Consider the following 17795-nt stretch of genomic DNA (forward strand, 5'->3'; position numbering starts at 1 on the left):
CTACTGGGCCACACCACTTCTGAATCGGGCAAGCAAGCAAACATGGTGCATGTGTCAGCCCTGTTGGGCCTCACCATACAATGTAGCGTGATGGCATGGCAGGCTGAGGACTCTCGTCTGAGAAAACCTATTCTCCCTAGCGGGTTCCTTATAACTACCAAAAACCGATTCATGGAGATCTGTCCATAAATCATAACCACTGGGCTTTATTCCAGGCTGCATTGTATGCCATTGTTTTATATTTCATCTGTGCTATCAAAGAAGCAGAAAAGTGCATGCTAATGAGTCATGGTCCACCCCAAAAGGACATGTTGGAACTCCAGCAGCCCTTCATCCTACCGAGGTTCAAAAACTGAGCACCATTAAACTGGGCAATACGTTGACCAACTATGGCAATGCTTCGAAGTATGAGGAATCAGGCATGAAACACTCAATACAAATTTGCTATCAGTTTGTGTAAAAGTATTGGTTGTTGCTTGACAATAGATTGGCCACCTCAAGGGATATTAGGACAGCCTTCAAGCGTTGTTTGTACTATTGAGTCTTGTGAAGCGAGAACATAATTCAAATCGCTTGGATATCCACTGTATTTCTAGACATACATATGAATTCTTAATGCAAAAGAGTTTTTGCACCCATGCTTTAGCATGATTGAAGGAATCCTCATGAGATAATGTGAACATCTCTTCTTGACTGACAGGCTGTCCGCACCTACGGCTCTGAAACCCAGATGACCAGCCTCCTTGACACCCTTGACTTCTACATCTTGCCGGTCGTGAATGTCGATGGATACGCCTACACCTGGACAAATGTATGTATCGGTGTCCTTGCGAAATACCCAGAAAAAGCATAAGTCCCAATGGGGCGTCACTATTTAAATGTCATGCGTCCAACGTTTAATTGCAGAACCGCATGTGGAGAAAGACTCGGTCCCGGAACGCTAACAGCAACTGCATTGGCACAGATCCCAACAGGAATATGAATGCTGGCTGGTGCAGTAAGTCTCTATTTCATTAATGATTGCATGCTGTATATAAAAGTGCATCCTTTGAATATTGGATTTTCTTTTGCCATTAGGTAGACACATGGGGTCAAACTAGATAGAGAGGAAAAACGGAATCCTTGTTTACTCATCGACTCACCTTTCAATTTCTTAGCACCATTACACCAACCCCAACAACCAGGGCCGCCTTAAGCAGAGCACTAAATGCTCATAGCATGGTTCTCTACCAGGGATGGACAGGCATGTAGGGAACTCTGGAGATTTCCCAGTAGGCCTCTGCTCCCTGGGTCTCGTTTGTGTGGTATTTCCAAATTTTACCATAGGAAAACGGTTGGGTTAGGGGAAAATGTGTAATATGGGGCTACTTTGAAAATGAATTCCAGGGCCTCTTTTGGTTCCCAGTCCAACCGTGTTCTCTACATATTCAGACCTATCACCTACCCCTCTATCCCAGCAGCCCGTCTGCTTTCACAGTGCTGTCATCTAATGGTTCTGAGGTTTACCCCTCCAGATAACACATATACGCAACTGTCACCATCACAAACCACATAATAACACAGAGGCACTCACAACGTGTTTACTTCTGTCTTGCGCTCATCAACACCCTCATTTTCACACCTCTACCCAACTACACAACAACCGCCCGTATTTATTTCGTGGAACCATGAACCATGAGACTTTAAAAAATGGGCAGATGCGTACTATACAAGACCACATCAGAGGCGTAGCCAGGATTGTCTAACAAGTTGGGCTTGAAGCTAATGTATGCAGCCCCACAGCAGTGGCATTAACATCTGTAAATGGACACATAGTGCTGCTCAGTGGGCATTTACAGATTTTGGGTGGGCCTTGCCCGCTCAAGGCCCTCCCCTGTTTACACCTCTGCACCACATATACTGCATTTGTCACGCATCATTCGTAGAAACCCAAAATGTACTTGATTTTCATGATTAATATGAGGTCAATCAACAGTTGTCAGCAAAGCGTTACTGAGTGATTACCTGAGGTTCATCAGCATGCAATCTTAAGTCTAACTTTCAAGACTTTTAAAGGCTATTTTCGGGCGGAAGATCACATAATCTGCAGCCCAAGGTACAGATCAACAGATAACAGATAAGTGTTGTAAGCCCTGCTCCTGTCATGGGCCTTATAGCATGTTAGCTATTGTAAAAAAGTGCCTAATTTACAAAGCGACTTTCAATGGGATTGCACTATTGTAAAACGCTTGTGTAAATCAGGCCCTGAATCTTCTGAGCAGGATAAGCCTGACATTCGTGACCGGAGAATTTGATTGTGTTTCAGGAACGAATAGGTTTGGCTTGGGAGTTCTTACATGGAAAGGGGACGAGGGTAATAACAGTGATCGTGGGAGGGAAGTTGGCAGGCAAAGCAAATAGCCTGGGCAACTGATAGCTGAGAGGCAAGGTCCCAAAATATTCATTATGTAAAGGCTCATCAGTGGGGAAGTATTCTGATAACAGGGAATACATTGTTGAAGTGTTTTGGTGTCACAGCCTGCATAGAGTTGACCTAAGTAGATAATTATAGTGGTAAATCCCAGTAATAATTGTTGCTACAGTGATCAGTTCAGAAGCAAAGAATGGGATCTGATAAAGCAAGGTCATGAACAGAATCATTACAAATTCAACAATGTTGCAATGGCTATGAGTTGCTAACGGCATTATTTATTTATTTATTGGTCCCTTGTTAGGCGCTAATACAGGTAGCAAGAACTGTTTCAATGCGCCCACATGGAGACAGGGAGGGGACAGGGCATGATAGATAATGAATTAAAAAGAGTTGTGTGAGATTAGGAAATGGAAGAAATGTAGACATTTCAAAGTGATAGAGGACTGGTTGCTTCCTCGAAGACTATTACAATCTCAAATAAGGTATTATGGGGATTATTGACAGGGGCTGCAGCTTCAAAACCGCAGACATCGTGCAGAAAGCCGAGGTGCTTATGGGAAAGCAATATTGTGGGGGATTTAAAAATAAGTGTGTGGCAGGGGGCAAATGAGGAAAACATGAAGGAGGTATTTCTGATATCAACACCCCTTCCTGATCAGCTGGTATGATCAATTTGTAAGTGTTGATAATGATCATGGACAACTTTGCTGAAGATGGAGCCATGTTTCTCTAAAACGAGGAAAGTGAGAGAAGGCCAAGTGTTTCAGAGGAATTTGCAGTCACAGATCTTTCATTGTCATGAATGCATTTCATTTAATGGCACATGGAAAAACACAAACAGAAAAGCAGCCTGGTGTTCTGATATCAGCAGGACACATTACCTACCTTGTATCCTGGCTTATGTTTAGCAGTCTTCCACCTGGAAAAACCAGGACTGCACATAGACACACCTTTCAATGTCTGAAAAGAGTATGCAGGGTAAAGAACAAGTTGGACCTGAGCAAGTATAGAAAATGCCAACATATGTACCCCTCACATTTAGAACCTTACTGCTGCAAATTGCAGATCAGAGGGGTTGCAGAAATGGCCCTAATCTATAGGAGTCTCAGGCCCGCAGCAGCCAACTCCTTGCTCTTATGCCCCAGCCTTCTACTTTTGAGAGTCTGAGGTGTAACAAGCAAAGGGATCCCTTGGGTAATGTAGACAGGATTGTAATTAAAGTGAATCGAATCCTACCCGGCAACTATGCATTTGGGAAATGTAGTGCAGAACCAGCTGACAATTATATAAATAAATCAACATGCTTATGTCAGCCAGACATTTACTCTATTTGCCTGCTAAGATACATCCCCAAATATAGTGTCTGGGTGGCTCATTTTGGACCCCCTTCTCTAATGCTACAGACAAGCTGCAAAGTGAAGGAAGCTGCTCCCTGGGTGATTCGATGCAGCCTTGGCTGAAACCTTTCCTTGATATGTTGTTTTGTGTTCCCTGCCCCCTCAAACAAAGTCTCTCCAGATAGCTACTCTACAGCTAGGACCATTCACCTATGGTAGGATTAACACAGCTATATGCACGATTATAAGTGAAGATGAAAACTGTGTAGCAAATGCCCAATAACTGAGCCAATATGTGCTCCTGTCCACAGCTGTTGGCGCCTCTAAGAAGCCATGTGATGACACATATTGCGGTGCTGCTCCGGAGTCAGAGAAGGAGACAAAGGCCTTGGCGGATTTCATTCGTAGGAACCTCTCGTCTATCAAGGGATACCTTACCATTCACTCCTATAGTCAGATGCTGCTGTACCCCTACTCCTATACCTACAGCCTTCCAAGCAACAACGTTGAACTGGTAAGTGCATTATGCCAATGACAGTACATGTTTGTTTCAGACTTTTTATGTTCTCCCATATTATAATCTCACATAAATATCTATACTTCTATATATCTACTTCTTATACAGAAAGCGCCTAGATGCCTCTGGGCTATGAGCACTATATAAATGGCAAAATAAATAAATAAAATAAATATACTTCTAAAATACGGAAAGCTTTATACCTGTTTCAGCTGCGATGAGACTCTAGTCTGGGTGAGCAGCCAAAGCCCAACAGGAACTACTAGTGCAAATAAATTATTTATTAGTTATTTGGAATGCGCACTATACAGAAAAATTGTGTTTCACGGCGCATCAAGACAAGGTGGGCGGGGGAAAGGGATGAGGAAGAAATATAAAACTAAAACAAACGTTCTTCAAAGGTCTTGAAACATTCGGAACGTGCAAGCGCTATAGCATGAGAGCAGGGGTGAGGGGAAGGTCGGGAAGGGGAGGAAGGGATGAAAAACAACAAAAAGCGTTCCTTCTAGGCCGATTCGGAGCGTGCAAGTGCTGAGACAAGAAAGGGGAGAAGGGGAGAGAGGGAAGTGCACAGGGGGAAAGGAGAGAAATTAGAGGTGTGGTCTTTTCTGTGACACCTTGCCTGGCCCAAAAGACCTGATAAAAAGGTGACTGATCTGGTTGTGTACTTGCTGGACTACTTGATGGAACACGAACCCTAATGTACCGTGCCAGCGTGCCCTTAAAGGCCTTGCTAATCGAAAAGAGGTGTGTGTATGGCCAATAACATACCTCAGTTTGCCAAAGTAGAAATGGCTTTTTCAGTTAACAAGCCATGCTAATCACAGCAAACCTACTAGTAATCCCTTGAAGTTCATCCCCTGTCCAGAGCCACGGGGAAAGGCAATATGGATACTCACATTAGCTGTTAAGTGTACTCTTTCCCTCCATATCAGATAGTTCGCAACAAATATCAGAGCAAGTTATTCTCAGAATCTGCTGTGATTGATAGTTTCCATTGATTTGCCTGAATGAGGGGATGCAACTCCTAATCAGAAACACCCAGCGTGTCACAGGATGGTATTCCTAGATCCTGCGTGTTTGAGAGTGAAGCAAACCATCAGATTAAGGAACATATGTTGCTTCAGCTTATTTCAATCACTCAATTACATTCACATCCACCCATTCACAGAGCCTCAGATATAGCTGGAAAGAGTGCTCATAAAATCGTAGACGAACAACTCACTTATTAAAAGAAAGGAGTACATGTTGGTTTTACACACACAGAAACACACATACACACACCCACACACACATTGATTGATTGATTGATATTTATTTCTATCGCGCTCGTACACAAGTGTTTCAGAGCTCGACAAGGCAAGGGAGGGGAACAGGGGAGAACAAAACAGCGATCTTACTAGGCCCAGTGACATTGAGAACGCGCAAGTGCATGGGAGAGGGGGGAGGGGAAAAGTGCATGGAAGGGGGAGAGGTGGAAAGTGCGAAGCAGAGGAGAAACAGATAAATAACAATAAATAAATAATAAAGGCAACAAACAGTGGTAATGCAGCCAGCAATTTGCAAGTGCTAGGTTTAAGGCAGCAGACAGGGTAGGTCCAATAAGTGCAGGAAGAAAAAGGGGGGGCTGTATGGGTACAGATACAGACCCCAGTGCAAGGGGTGGCCCGGAGGCAGTGCGGGAGATTGCACATGCAACACTCACTCAGTAATACCTCAGTAATACCTCCTATACTAAAGATGTTAAGTAAAGCCTTTCTTCACACATGCATAGTAAACACATTCTTTTATAGTCCACCCATCCCTGTTATCAAAACTGTCCAAAGCATTCATAAGCATTCATAAGTAAATTAACACCATCGTATAACAGTTAATAAAGGTGTGTCCGATTTCTGCTGTCTTCCATTCAGCTATGCATTCTGATGTAAACTGCCTACAGAAACAGATACAAATGAAATCCAAAAGCCCACAGAAACAGTCCTCAAGGCATGTCAGATGCCTAATTCATAAAGGGTTGGACTGAAGCAAAACAGAACCATGATCATCTCTGATTTGCATCTCATTCCTCATACTTGATTCACAAACCTTAAAATTTAGCGCATCTGCAGAAACTCTGGAGCAAGAACTAAAAATGTGTTAGGTGGATGCTTTTGAATTAATCTCAACCACTGCCACTGCACTGGGCAACCTACCACACGACTGTGTTTAACCTGTCTGTGACATTGCAAAAGGAGTCCAGCCATATGCAAATCAGTCAATTACTAACACCAATGGGAGCAGTCCAGCCTGAGCTCGTAGGCCAGGTCCACTTTGCCAGAAATACAAGCAACCCCAGACATGTTTCAGTTTTGTTGGGCCTCATCAGTGAGGTGCTGCTTAGTTCCCATGGCAAAGTGAGCAAGGGACCCATTCATACTCTCTCTCACACAGGAACCAAAAAGTTGATGGATGGAAGGTTTTGAATTAATCTCCACCACTGGCTCTGCTCTGGGCAACCTTCCATGCCACTGTTTTTTAGCCTGCCTGCACCATTGCAAAAAGAAGCCCTTGAGCAAGGCTTTGTTACTCGCATTTGCACAAGAGGATCTCAAAGATGTAACTGGCATCTGCAGGTTTGCTCTTATGTTTGTCTTTGTGAATCAAAAATAGGGGTCAGGTGCAAATCAGGGAGGCTAATAAGCACCTCTGAAGTCACTCCTGTGCAAATCTTTGTGAATTAGCTCCCATGCTTTTTCAGAAACATGCCTTAAACAAGCCCAGTCCCTTTAAGACATAGGTCCATACCAAATGAAGGCATACAAGACAGACAGCACTAGAAAATCATTTAGCACAAAAAGAAAATAGTCCCACCCCTACATTGCTAATGGACAATGGAAGTCAGCAATGAGCTCTGTGACACTAAAAAGGTACCCAACCATTGCCCCTTGTGTCATTTGTGCATACTGTTAGCTGAAACAGTTAACTAAGCAAGGTTGTCGGAGCCTCTGTACTGAGAACGAACATGGTTCATTGAAATAACCTGTTCTATGGAATTTATTCCGCTCAGGAGGATCTACAACCATTTGCTACCTCTCTGCATGCTTCACATAAGAGAAATAACCATTTGCATATCAGTCTGTTCCCACCCACAAGGGAGGCCCAGAACTAAAACGCTAAGCAATTCTCCTCTGAACCAGAGTACCATCAGCAACCCTAGACATGTGTTCCGGCCTGATTGGGCCTCCTCAGTGAGGTGATGCCTCATTTACAGTGCTTTTCATTGGGATTGAGACATTATAAAATAAATCTGTGAACCAAACCCTATATTATATATGTCTCGGGAGGATGGCTCAGGGACAATGCGCTCACCTTGGAAGCAAGACGACGCTCAACAACACAGGTTCGAGCCCCAGGGCCACGCTTAGAAATCTCTGGATATTAAGCACGGTACAAATGACCAATTACATTTACTATAGCTTTCTGTTAAAAATCGCAGAGTTAGATGAACATTTTGGAATATTATGTATAGAATTGTAGATGGGAAATTGGAAAAACAGAGCTACATTCCACAATGGTGTACTATCGACTAACAACTTATTGGCAATGGAAGTGAAACTCGAGTTGTCTATGATGGCACTCAAAATCCTGAGGCACAATATAGCCCTGTTGTTCACAGTCATGTGCAATTTTATGTTGTGCAGGTCCCTAATATTTAGCTGCCTGATGCCCACCCTTAAATCCCCTGTGTATATTTTGGCCCCTGCCTCTACCCCAAAAAGGAAAACAAATGCCTTTTCTGTGTCAAACAGCTCTTATCTGGTGTCTAGCCACCCTCCACATTTGTCTGAGGTAGGTCCCTCTTCCCACCAATCCAAAAAGAATACACACCTGGTGTCTGGCCACCCTTTCGCTACATCCCCCTTGCTCTGTCACTCCCTCGCCCCTTGCTCTGTCTCTCCTTAGCCCCTTGCACTGTCCCTCCTGGCCCCCTTGCACTGTCCCTCCTTCCCACCATTGTGCTGACGCTCATTTTGCCCTTGCTCTGTTGCTCCTTCCCCCTTGCGCTGTTGCTCATTTCCCCTTGCCCTGTTGCTCCTTCCCCCTTGCACTGTCACTCCTTCCCCTTGCTCTGTCACTCCCTCCCATTTGCTCTGTCGCTCTTGTTAGGGTAATTCTGGGGCCGGCAGAACCGCACCTAGGTCCGCGTACCTCCTGTTCACGGAAGGCCCTAACTCCTTCCCTTGTCCCAAAGAAGTCGAGGTCCACACAAAGAGCAAGCGTTTCTGCAGTTTATTAGCACAAACCACAGGGATCATCTACATGGAGGACTCCAGGCAAAATCTCAAATTCTCCGGCTCGCAGCCCAGTTTTGTAGGAAAATGACATTGCTTTTTACGTCACTCAACAAGTTCTGTCGCTGAACCTAACACCACACAGGACTGCCTCCCTGAGTGGTAGGTCCAGTATGGGGACATATAGTGCACAATATAAGAGGGGCCACTGGGTCAGGTGGTGCGCTTGGATCATTATTAAGAATTGCTACTCTGAAAGTGATACCTTAGCCCTCCCGGTGATTGGCTAGTGATTCCCGCCATCTGCCCCTAGGCCCCAGTGTGGTGATTGACCAGGCTGTGGGCCCCAAAACCTGGGACAAACTTTGTTCCCAACCTGCGAGACACCTGGTCATGGATAATGTATATCAACAATGTTGGACTATGTGACAGTGAGTAACAATGGTGTGGGTATACAACTGCCATGAGAGCATGCCATTCCCAGTGTATATCATTGCTGATATGTTGCAATTTGTTGCAAACTCGGCCTTAGGCACGAAGCTTCTTGTGCTTTCCCAGCCTGTAGGTTTTGGCAATTTGTCAGATTGGTTGGGTCACGTGTGATGCCACCGTTTGTGAGGCTGAATTACTTCGATTATTTTGTATTTTGCATGGACGGGTCCCTGCTGGGGCTGGTATCATCTTGGCTTGGTGGGTGTGGAATGTCATTTGCAACATCGTGGCCTTGGCTGCTGATGTGTCTGCCGTGGCGATTCTGCATGCACAGCATCTCACTGCTAGGGGGTACTGTGAGATGATCCTGGCCTGCTGGATTTTTCTGAGGCCTACTACGGCTCTGAATAGGTGTTCTGCATAATGTCCCTAGGTTAGAATGAGACATGGTCGGTGAGGTCCCTTGAGTGCTCCTGTCCTTCCATAGGGTTAATAGCAAGTAGCATCTGCAAGCATGTGCACGATCTCTTCTGGCATCTTGGGTTTCTGCGGTGCTGTAGTGGCCTAAGTGACAAATTAATAAATGTCCAGACAATATGTACATGTTACCGTCCTCTATCTCATAGAACTGTACGCAGGTATTCTTCGTGTGGGTTGGTGTGTGAATGTCCCGAATGTGTGGAGTGCACGTGTGCCTCCTGGCTAACATATCTATGGCGTCACAACGTCTCTAATGAATTGCAGCATAGCTTTTGCGATGTTGTTCGTCGATCCTGTCCATGTAGTATTCCCCATCTCGGCCTTGTCTCTCCTCGCTCACTTTGGGTATGGTTCCTACCACTGAAGGGTTGTATGGTCGGCTGACCGGGTATCTTTCATGGTGCATGCTGATGGTGGGAGCAGTGGGGATTGGTGCAAACTCGTACGGTCAGTGGTCTTTTTGTCGTGGATACTTCTTCCGGTTGGTTGGTCCATCGGGAGGGAGGGTATGGTTGGGTTTTCCCTCTTCACTCTCTTCCCCTTACTCGGTCGCTTCTTCCCCTCTTGTGCTGTGGCTCCTTCCCCCCTTGTGCTGTTGCTTATAACCCCTTACTCTGTCTCCCTGACCACCTTACTCTGTTGCCCCTTCCCTTCCTTGTGCTGTCACTCCTTCCCCCTTGTACTTTTTCCCCTTCACCCTTGTGCTGTCACCCCTTTTTCCCTCGTGGTTTTGGCCCTTCCCCCTTACACTGTCGCTCCACCACCCCTTGCACTGTCACTCTTCCCCCCTTGCCCTTTCAATCTTCCCCCATTTGCATTGTCACTCCGTCCCTCAAATGTTATACAGTGCTCCTGTGTACCGTTGCACGCCTAGCTTTCATCGATGGGATTGTTTTATTATCCCCGATGTTGCCATTTATTTACCCCCCTCAACATCACCGACAGTGCTTTCCTCACCCTTCGGTGCTGGTCTTCATTCTCTCCCATGCTGTCATGTCTTCTTCCCTGTGCTGTCATTCCACATTCCTTCCCTCCATGCTAAATGAAAAATGCAATAAACAACTAAAAATGCCCAAACTACTGGCATTGCCAGTGCTTGTTTATGCAATATGGCCTATTTCCTCCAATAGACTTAACTTGCATCAGAATTAAAATGAACAGTGTCCATCACTGACCCTTGCTCTTTGGAAAAGGCTCTTGATGAGGTAGCTCATTCCCCTACAGCGAACATGATGTAACAAGTACTTGATTCCATCCACAAGATGACCCCTGAGCGAGAATCCTAACCTACATTTTAAAAAAGTGCTGGCATTATACATTCATTCCAGTGCTTGCTAAATGTGAGTATTGAAGATAAACTATAATCGAGTTTTGAAATGTGTTCATATAGCACTCTGAAGAAGGAGTTTAGATTGTAAGTGGAATTACACAAACTGCACTAGTAAAAAAAACATGTTTTGGAAATAATTTTGCACCAAAGCAATGTCTGCTTCAGTCCTAGCACTAGTGTAAAGTGCAACAAATGCATCGAAAGACAATTATTTTTGCGCACGGGGACACTTGCTGGCTCACTGCTCACTGCACTCGTAGCAGTGCAATGTTTCTGTAATGTGTCTCAAGATACAAGTTATGTAAAACCTTCTGTTTGTGAAATGGTCATAAACTGGTCAGTGCCGTAGCCTGGCAACAATTCCCCTAATACGACCATTCCTGGAAATCTCAATACACAATGTCTTGAATGAATGCATTCTGCACATCTAAGCAGTCAACGTTTAAAAGAAAAGGTCCTCTCTTGAAAGAAACCTAAAAAAAAGAAAAAAGCACCCCGTCTTAGTTTGCGCGTAGATACTTGTCATTTTAACTGAAACCAATGTGTCCCAAATCGTGCCAAGGTCTCAGATAGACCACAACACGTCCCTTCCCAGAAGTTCCTGAACAGAAGCGGAAGATGTCTAGAGGGGAAATCACTGAAGATGTTTCCAAGCTCCTCCAGTGTCTAGTCAGGGTTCTGTGAACTGACACATTGTACTTTCTGCGGGACATTAAGTAAAACATAATTAGAAGCTGGGAGACTGTCAAAATGATTTTATGAAGAAGCCAGTCATTGTGGGGCATGGAAGGCAGCATGTCAATGAGATAATGGAAAGAAGGTGAGGTTTTATTTCAGAAAGCAGGCGCCTAGGGGCAGGGCCGGCCTTAAGGCCAGCAGCGCCCTGGGCAAACTGCCGCCCCCCCTCGCCCACCGCGCCCCTCTGGCTAACAGGGGGCGGGGCGGTAGGGGGCGAGGCCAAGATTGTCAACTTTTTTTTCTATTTTTTTTTTTAACCTCCTTGCTCCGGCGAGGAGGTTAAATAGGTGCCGTGAGCACCCCATTGTCATTGAATGAGCCCGCCATTGCGGGTTCATTCAATGACAATGTGGCGCCTGCCACACCTTCTGCCACCACGCCAGCTCGGGGGAGCGCTTGAAAGACTCCCCGGAGCTGGCGTGGTGGGGGGCTAATGGCGTTTTTTCATTGTGAACAGTGTCCACGGCGGAGGGGCGCATTTAAATGCACCCACTGGCGCGGGCACCTTTTACAGTAAAATGCCGCCTGCTGCGCCCTGTCCAACAACGCCAGCTCGGGGGAGCCCTTGAAAGACTCCCCCGAGCTGGCGTGGCAGGGGCAAAAGGCGCCCGGGAACGTGGCTCCCCGGGCGGTCGCCTGGCTCACCCCCCCCCCTAAGGCCGGCTCTGCCTAGGGGACTGGCACACATAGGTACCGCAACCTAACGACCGGCGTGTGGCTAGAGTAAAGAACTGCCTTTGAGAATACAAAGCATGTGGTGCACTGTGACGAAGAACTTTCCTCCAGGCGTCGATCTTATTGTAAGGACATTGCTGGGAGAATTGAGAGCAAAACCTCTGGAGAATGCAGTCAATAATTACTGTTATCGGCCTCCGCTTAACTCTCTCAAAACACAGCTAATTGAAAGCAAAGGCATCAACAGGGACAGTAACTTGGGAATGTAATGCAGGTGATAGAAAGAGAGAGAGAGAGAGGAATCATAATGCTGGCAGGCTAGTAATAGGTTAGACCATAAAGTTGGTCAGTAAAGCTAGTTATTGTCCCTTTATCTTCTTTTGAACCCTGGCCTATGGTTCAAGCCCATAAGTCACGTGAGCATCAATGGTGAACTTTCTTGCCCAGCTCTCTGTCAAATTATGCTACTTTGGTATATACATTTGCTGAAGAAAGCAGGATTAATGCAGATCAATGCAATATTGGTTTTCTAATTAGTGATGGGTTTGTATGTGACATACCAGTTAAATCATTTTGCCACAAACCAAATGATGTGCACAGAAGCATATTTTAGACCATATTTAAATCATGGTGTAAGTAAGACTACTCTGTCTTGACCAATTGGGTGGCTAAAATTCACCTATCTGAAAAATAGTAACCAGTGCCAAGCGGATGGACAAACTATATTTTTTGCAGCCAAACAGCAAGCACACCATTCAAAGCATGTCCGGCCACCAGTGTATTTGAATCAAAATGAAAAAAGCAAATAAAAAGAGCATTGAACTAAGGTATAGTTTTTGCAGCAAGTCTTGCAAGAAATGTATTTATGGTTTAGGTATACTTGGTCGAAAATCTTTGACCTTTTCACATTTGACTGAATTTTCAGGGGTCGTTTCTTGGTCGAAAATGCAGGGGGAGAACCCCAGATCCCTCCCCCGCTCTATTCCCTTACTTCACCCCATACATGTTTAAGTCAATTTGAACGAATTTCGACCAAGAATGCCAACTAACAACTTCTGAATGGTGCCAGTGCAGATGATCGGGAAAGGTCGGGTATGGTGTGCCACAGAGGTATTGTTGCCTAGGTTTCAGATGTCTATCTAGATCCCGACATCAGGAGAGGAGTACAACATTCTGCATGCTCTTTACTTTTTTTGGGAAATGGTGATATCATTGGCTGCAATAATTTGAAAAGCAAATTACGATGGCATTTTTATAGTCAACTCCTTTGACTATGACTTCCATGTCAGGCAAAAGGAAAATCCTCCATCCCATATTTACCAAATCCCCGCCTCCTCGATATCACTGTGCATGCTAAGGAGCGGTGTCAACTGCACAGAAACGTACCCCATTGGCAAGGTATTGCATGAATCTCTTGTTGCTTGTTTTATTGGCAAGGGTTGCCAACAACTGTGCAAACACCAAATTAAAAGCAATGTAGATTATGAATGCCTTAATTATTTTTGATTTAAAAAGTAATTGAGGCTTTTGTGCATTGCCTTTTGTAGCACTTAAAGCTAAACTTGTCCCCAAGCATCTTGTAAGGTGCGGAAGCCTGGGCTCATGACAATCTTCTCTGATTTAATAGCTTAGATGTCAAAATTAACTGACGGGTTTTGGGATTGGCCACCCAAGTTTCCCCAATTTCATTTATTTATGCTGAATAGACATTGATGTCATGGTCTGCTCAGGCTAAGACAAGGGCTGTTCCTTTGGGGGTTAAGATTTTGACAGCAGGTACTTTGTTCTTACTAGAAATAAGGAAATGAAGGATAATGTGGCTGAGCCAAGGTATTCCCTAAAACATTCAGAAAAATATCTTAAGAAAGCTTTTGTGATACAGTTAAATCGTTGCTCAATGAAGGTTTTGAAGGCCTCCCTGCAAAAGTAGAAATTAAAGGTGCTATTAAAAAATGCGATTGATCACACATTCTCATGAATTTGGGAATAATCAATTTCTTTGGAGTATATACAAATAATGCAAGACAAAAATAAAATGGCTTCCTGAATGGCTCTCATTTCTTTTACAATGAATAGACATTGGGCCTCATTACGACTGAGGCGCAACGGGTTAACGGGCTCCGCTAAAGGAGGCGGACCCGTTAAACCCGTTCCGCCTCACCGGGTCCGCGATGGGAAGAGGGAGCAAACAACGGGCCGCTCGTAATCGGCCCGTTGTTTGCTCCCTCTCCCATTGAGCCCTATGGGGGCTCAAATGGGTATGGGGAAGGTCCGGACCCGGGTTCCTGGAGGGAGGAATTACAGGGCCCTCCGAACTTGGAATGGCCTGGTAATTCCCCATTCAGGGAACCCGGACCCGGACCAGATGTTGGCGGCAGCCATGCTGCCAATAGCGGCATGGCTACCGCCAAAGTCGTAATGAGGCCCATTGTTTCCAGACGTTTTGTTTGAATCAATTTAAAATGGTCGAAATTACAGGTGGTTGCCAGAATATCCCAATACAAGACGCACAATGTAATAATTTGGAACAAATTGGAACCTTAAAATATTAATATATAATTTGTTTTGCATTAGATTATCTTGGAATCCAATTGTATAGTAACCAGAGATGATGTGCTAAGTGCAACCTTCTGTCTTTACATTCTGGAAGGGGCAAGACAGCACTTTGATACTAGCAATTCTGCAACTTTGGGAAAGCATGGAGGGCCTTGTGTGAAGCTTTTAGTGATTTGACATATAAATCGAGGTAGTGAATGTGCTATGTATAATTTACAATTATTTACAATTTTGTTTGTTTTATATTATTAATGCTATTGGAATGTTGAACCAATATGATTCCTTAGTTATATATGCATAATGTGCAGTCATTGTACTTGCAAAAGAGGACATTTCCAAAGGATAGCAATACAAATGAAGCATCAGACATTGTGGACATATCGGAGACACAAGAATCACTGAGATAAGACAGAAATGGCAGCCTCATGAAGTCCACGGAGGCTTAGTGCTCTCTGTGTGAAATTGTGAAATCTTCAGATGACCATGGTTATGGGTGTGCAGATGGACATATTTAAGAAGCGTTTTCAAAGAGTACATGGTGGGCTTGGCATCTTAACTTAAACTGGACCATGTACTGTACTGTAGCCAATTCAGTGAGCATCTTAAATTCAAGACATGATTCCTGTTCTGGAATCGCAATATCATTCCCTCTTCATTATTATGGATCAGCCAAAGAGGCGGCATAATGTCTCTGGAGAGGCCCGCACGCGGCCATTGCCGTAATCGAGCAGAGCGAGGGTAACATCTCCCAAAGCATTGAAAGCTTGGGATTCTAGCGGGGGTGGACTTGCCTATAGGGAACTCTGGAGATTTCCCAGCGGCCATCTGCACCCTACGCCTTTTTTGTGTTGTAACATATTTTGTTTCCAAATGTTCTCATAGGGAAAGACTCGGGTCTGCTGAAAATGTGTAATATGGGGTCGCTTTGAACATTATTTCCAGGGCCTCTTTTGGTTCCCAGTCCACTCCTGGAATCCAGTGAATAAGATGTCTCAGCTTATAGAAGACAGACTTTAGATTGGCGTCGACTTGACTAATCAGAGAAATAAGACTGACTTTAGATTGGCGTCGACTTGACTAATCAGAGAAATTGTTTTTTCCTTTCAGCGATTTTATATCTCAACCATCTGTTTGAAGAATAGCATTACCTGTTATAGGCTTCAAGGTTATAATCAATTCAATGTGATCAAACGATAACCTCGGAGATCATATGCATGGCCCAAAATATGTCCTATCAATGTCAACTATTGGAGCGTGTTAATAACATGTAGGTGGTTGAATGTTCTGTAACACTCACACGACAAACAGAGCCCCAGGCAGAGTTTGTCAAGTCCATTCACAAACAGAAACCACTCCACTTCTCTCAAACGAGGTCCTCAAAGTTAAACAAAAGAGAATATTGCGACAATCTAGAAAGTGGCATCCACTCTGATCTGAGTGTGTCAGAAAGTACACAGTAGAGTCCTTAGAAATTTCAGAAAGTGGAGGGTGCATGTGCCCTAGAAATGCATGCACATTGCAAACATGTACTTAAGTATCCCACGTTGGTTAATTTAAACAACTGCATTGGGTGTCGTTTATTATAAATGTCAATGAGATTGAACCTGCCATGGTGCAAATAACTACAAGAGGTTATCCCGGCAAGGTATTACTGCGTTCAGATTATGATATGTTCAACTAAAAGCCACATTTATATAAACATAAATGATCTTGGCATTTAAATGAAGTTTTTTGGAGTATTTGATATCTTGCCTGAGAGTGCAGTCCATTAGAATTGAGCACATCATTGTTTAATATTTTAGTTATGGATCTCAGCATTTAACAATACAACAACAGGTTGAAATAAAACACTACATAGTCATAATTATAAGTAAATGGTTCATTAAACATACTTTGGCAGAAAGCCTAGGGTAGCATAATAGTTATGGGGTTCTGACTTAACCATCACCTGCTGAGGGTGTAGCTGTTCAAGGAATCTGATAGGGTGGTCACATAGTGCATAAAGGGTACCCATATATGACATGGGCGCCAGCGTAAGGGTATTAACTCACAAATGTTTACTTCAGGACAATATTTTAAAGTCTAAATTCTGCTACCTGGAGTGACACACAGTGGCTTGGGAGAATAACCTTATTTATTTATGTATTGTGGATTTGTAAGGTGCTTATACATCAAGGAAATTGTGTTTCCAAGGGTCCACAGGGCAACTGGGAGGGAACATGGGAGTGAAAGGCAACTATAACAATGACAGAGAGAGGCGGTCCTACTAGGCCTTGTGAGCATTCAGAGTCTGCCCTCCATGAAGCTCTGATCAGATCCCAATGCACCTCACCCAAACCACCGGTAAAGTAGGGAAATAGTATAGCCCAGTGCCCGATAAGGCGCTCTTCGTCAGCCCTGGCATAGAAGCTTGCCTCAATCACTGTTGACATTCAGAACTCCTTTGATCCTCACTAGTTTAGGAGTCCAAAAGCTATTCATGCTAAAAGTGAGAAATGTAATTTGGTTAAACCCCTGTAAAAAGGAATGATTTCTTCTCGTTTAACTTTAATCATACATACATGAAAGCTCTTCATTTATTTATGCAAACTGTGATTCAAAACTCGCCTTTTAACGCCAGTTAAACAATATTTAAGATAGTAAATTGGACCCCTGATTGCAGCATGTTGCTGCAAAGTTCCGGCAGGTGCATGCGCCCTGTATATGATCCACATTGATTTGTAAAACAACGTTTACCTAAATCAGAAACAAGTTATTACAACCTCCCAAAAGAGTTGCCATAAAATTGGTGGAACCATGGTTTGGAAAATTAAAATAAACTAGACTGGAATTAAATGTGTGTGAATTGTTATCATTTCAGAACACGATTGCCAAGGCTGCCATCGGAGAACTCACCAGCTTGTACAGCACCAAATACACGTATGGTCCTGGAGCAGCAACCATCTGTAAGTTACCTTTGAATGATAGCCTCATGGATTTATGATTACTAAAACAACATTTGGATAGTTATTCATTCTATAATTTGGTAAACAAAAGATTTGTACAA

The 17795-nt window shown here is 44.1% G+C and overlaps 1 protein-coding gene across 1 annotated transcript in view; it reads left to right on the top strand.

The window, feature by feature from the left end:
* Positions 1 to 17795, top strand: part of LOC138493219 (carboxypeptidase B-like) — a 36402-nt gene that overhangs the window by 16110 nt on the left and 2497 nt on the right. Inside the window, exons 7-10 of the mRNA XM_069620368.1 lie at positions 701 to 811; positions 907 to 997; positions 4062 to 4264; positions 17610 to 17694. Of these exons, the coding sequence (XP_069476469.1) occupies positions 701 to 811; positions 907 to 997; positions 4062 to 4264; positions 17610 to 17694 (490 nt within the window). The remainder of the gene's footprint in view (positions 1 to 700; positions 812 to 906; positions 998 to 4061; positions 4265 to 17609; positions 17695 to 17795) is intronic.

The sequence above is a fragment of the Ambystoma mexicanum genome, chromosome 10, assembly GCF_040938575.1.
Source record: "Ambystoma mexicanum isolate Mex_15411 chromosome 10, UKY_AmexF1_1, whole genome shotgun sequence".
NCBI classification, from domain to species: Eukaryota; Metazoa; Chordata; class Amphibia; order Caudata; family Ambystomatidae; genus Ambystoma; species Ambystoma mexicanum.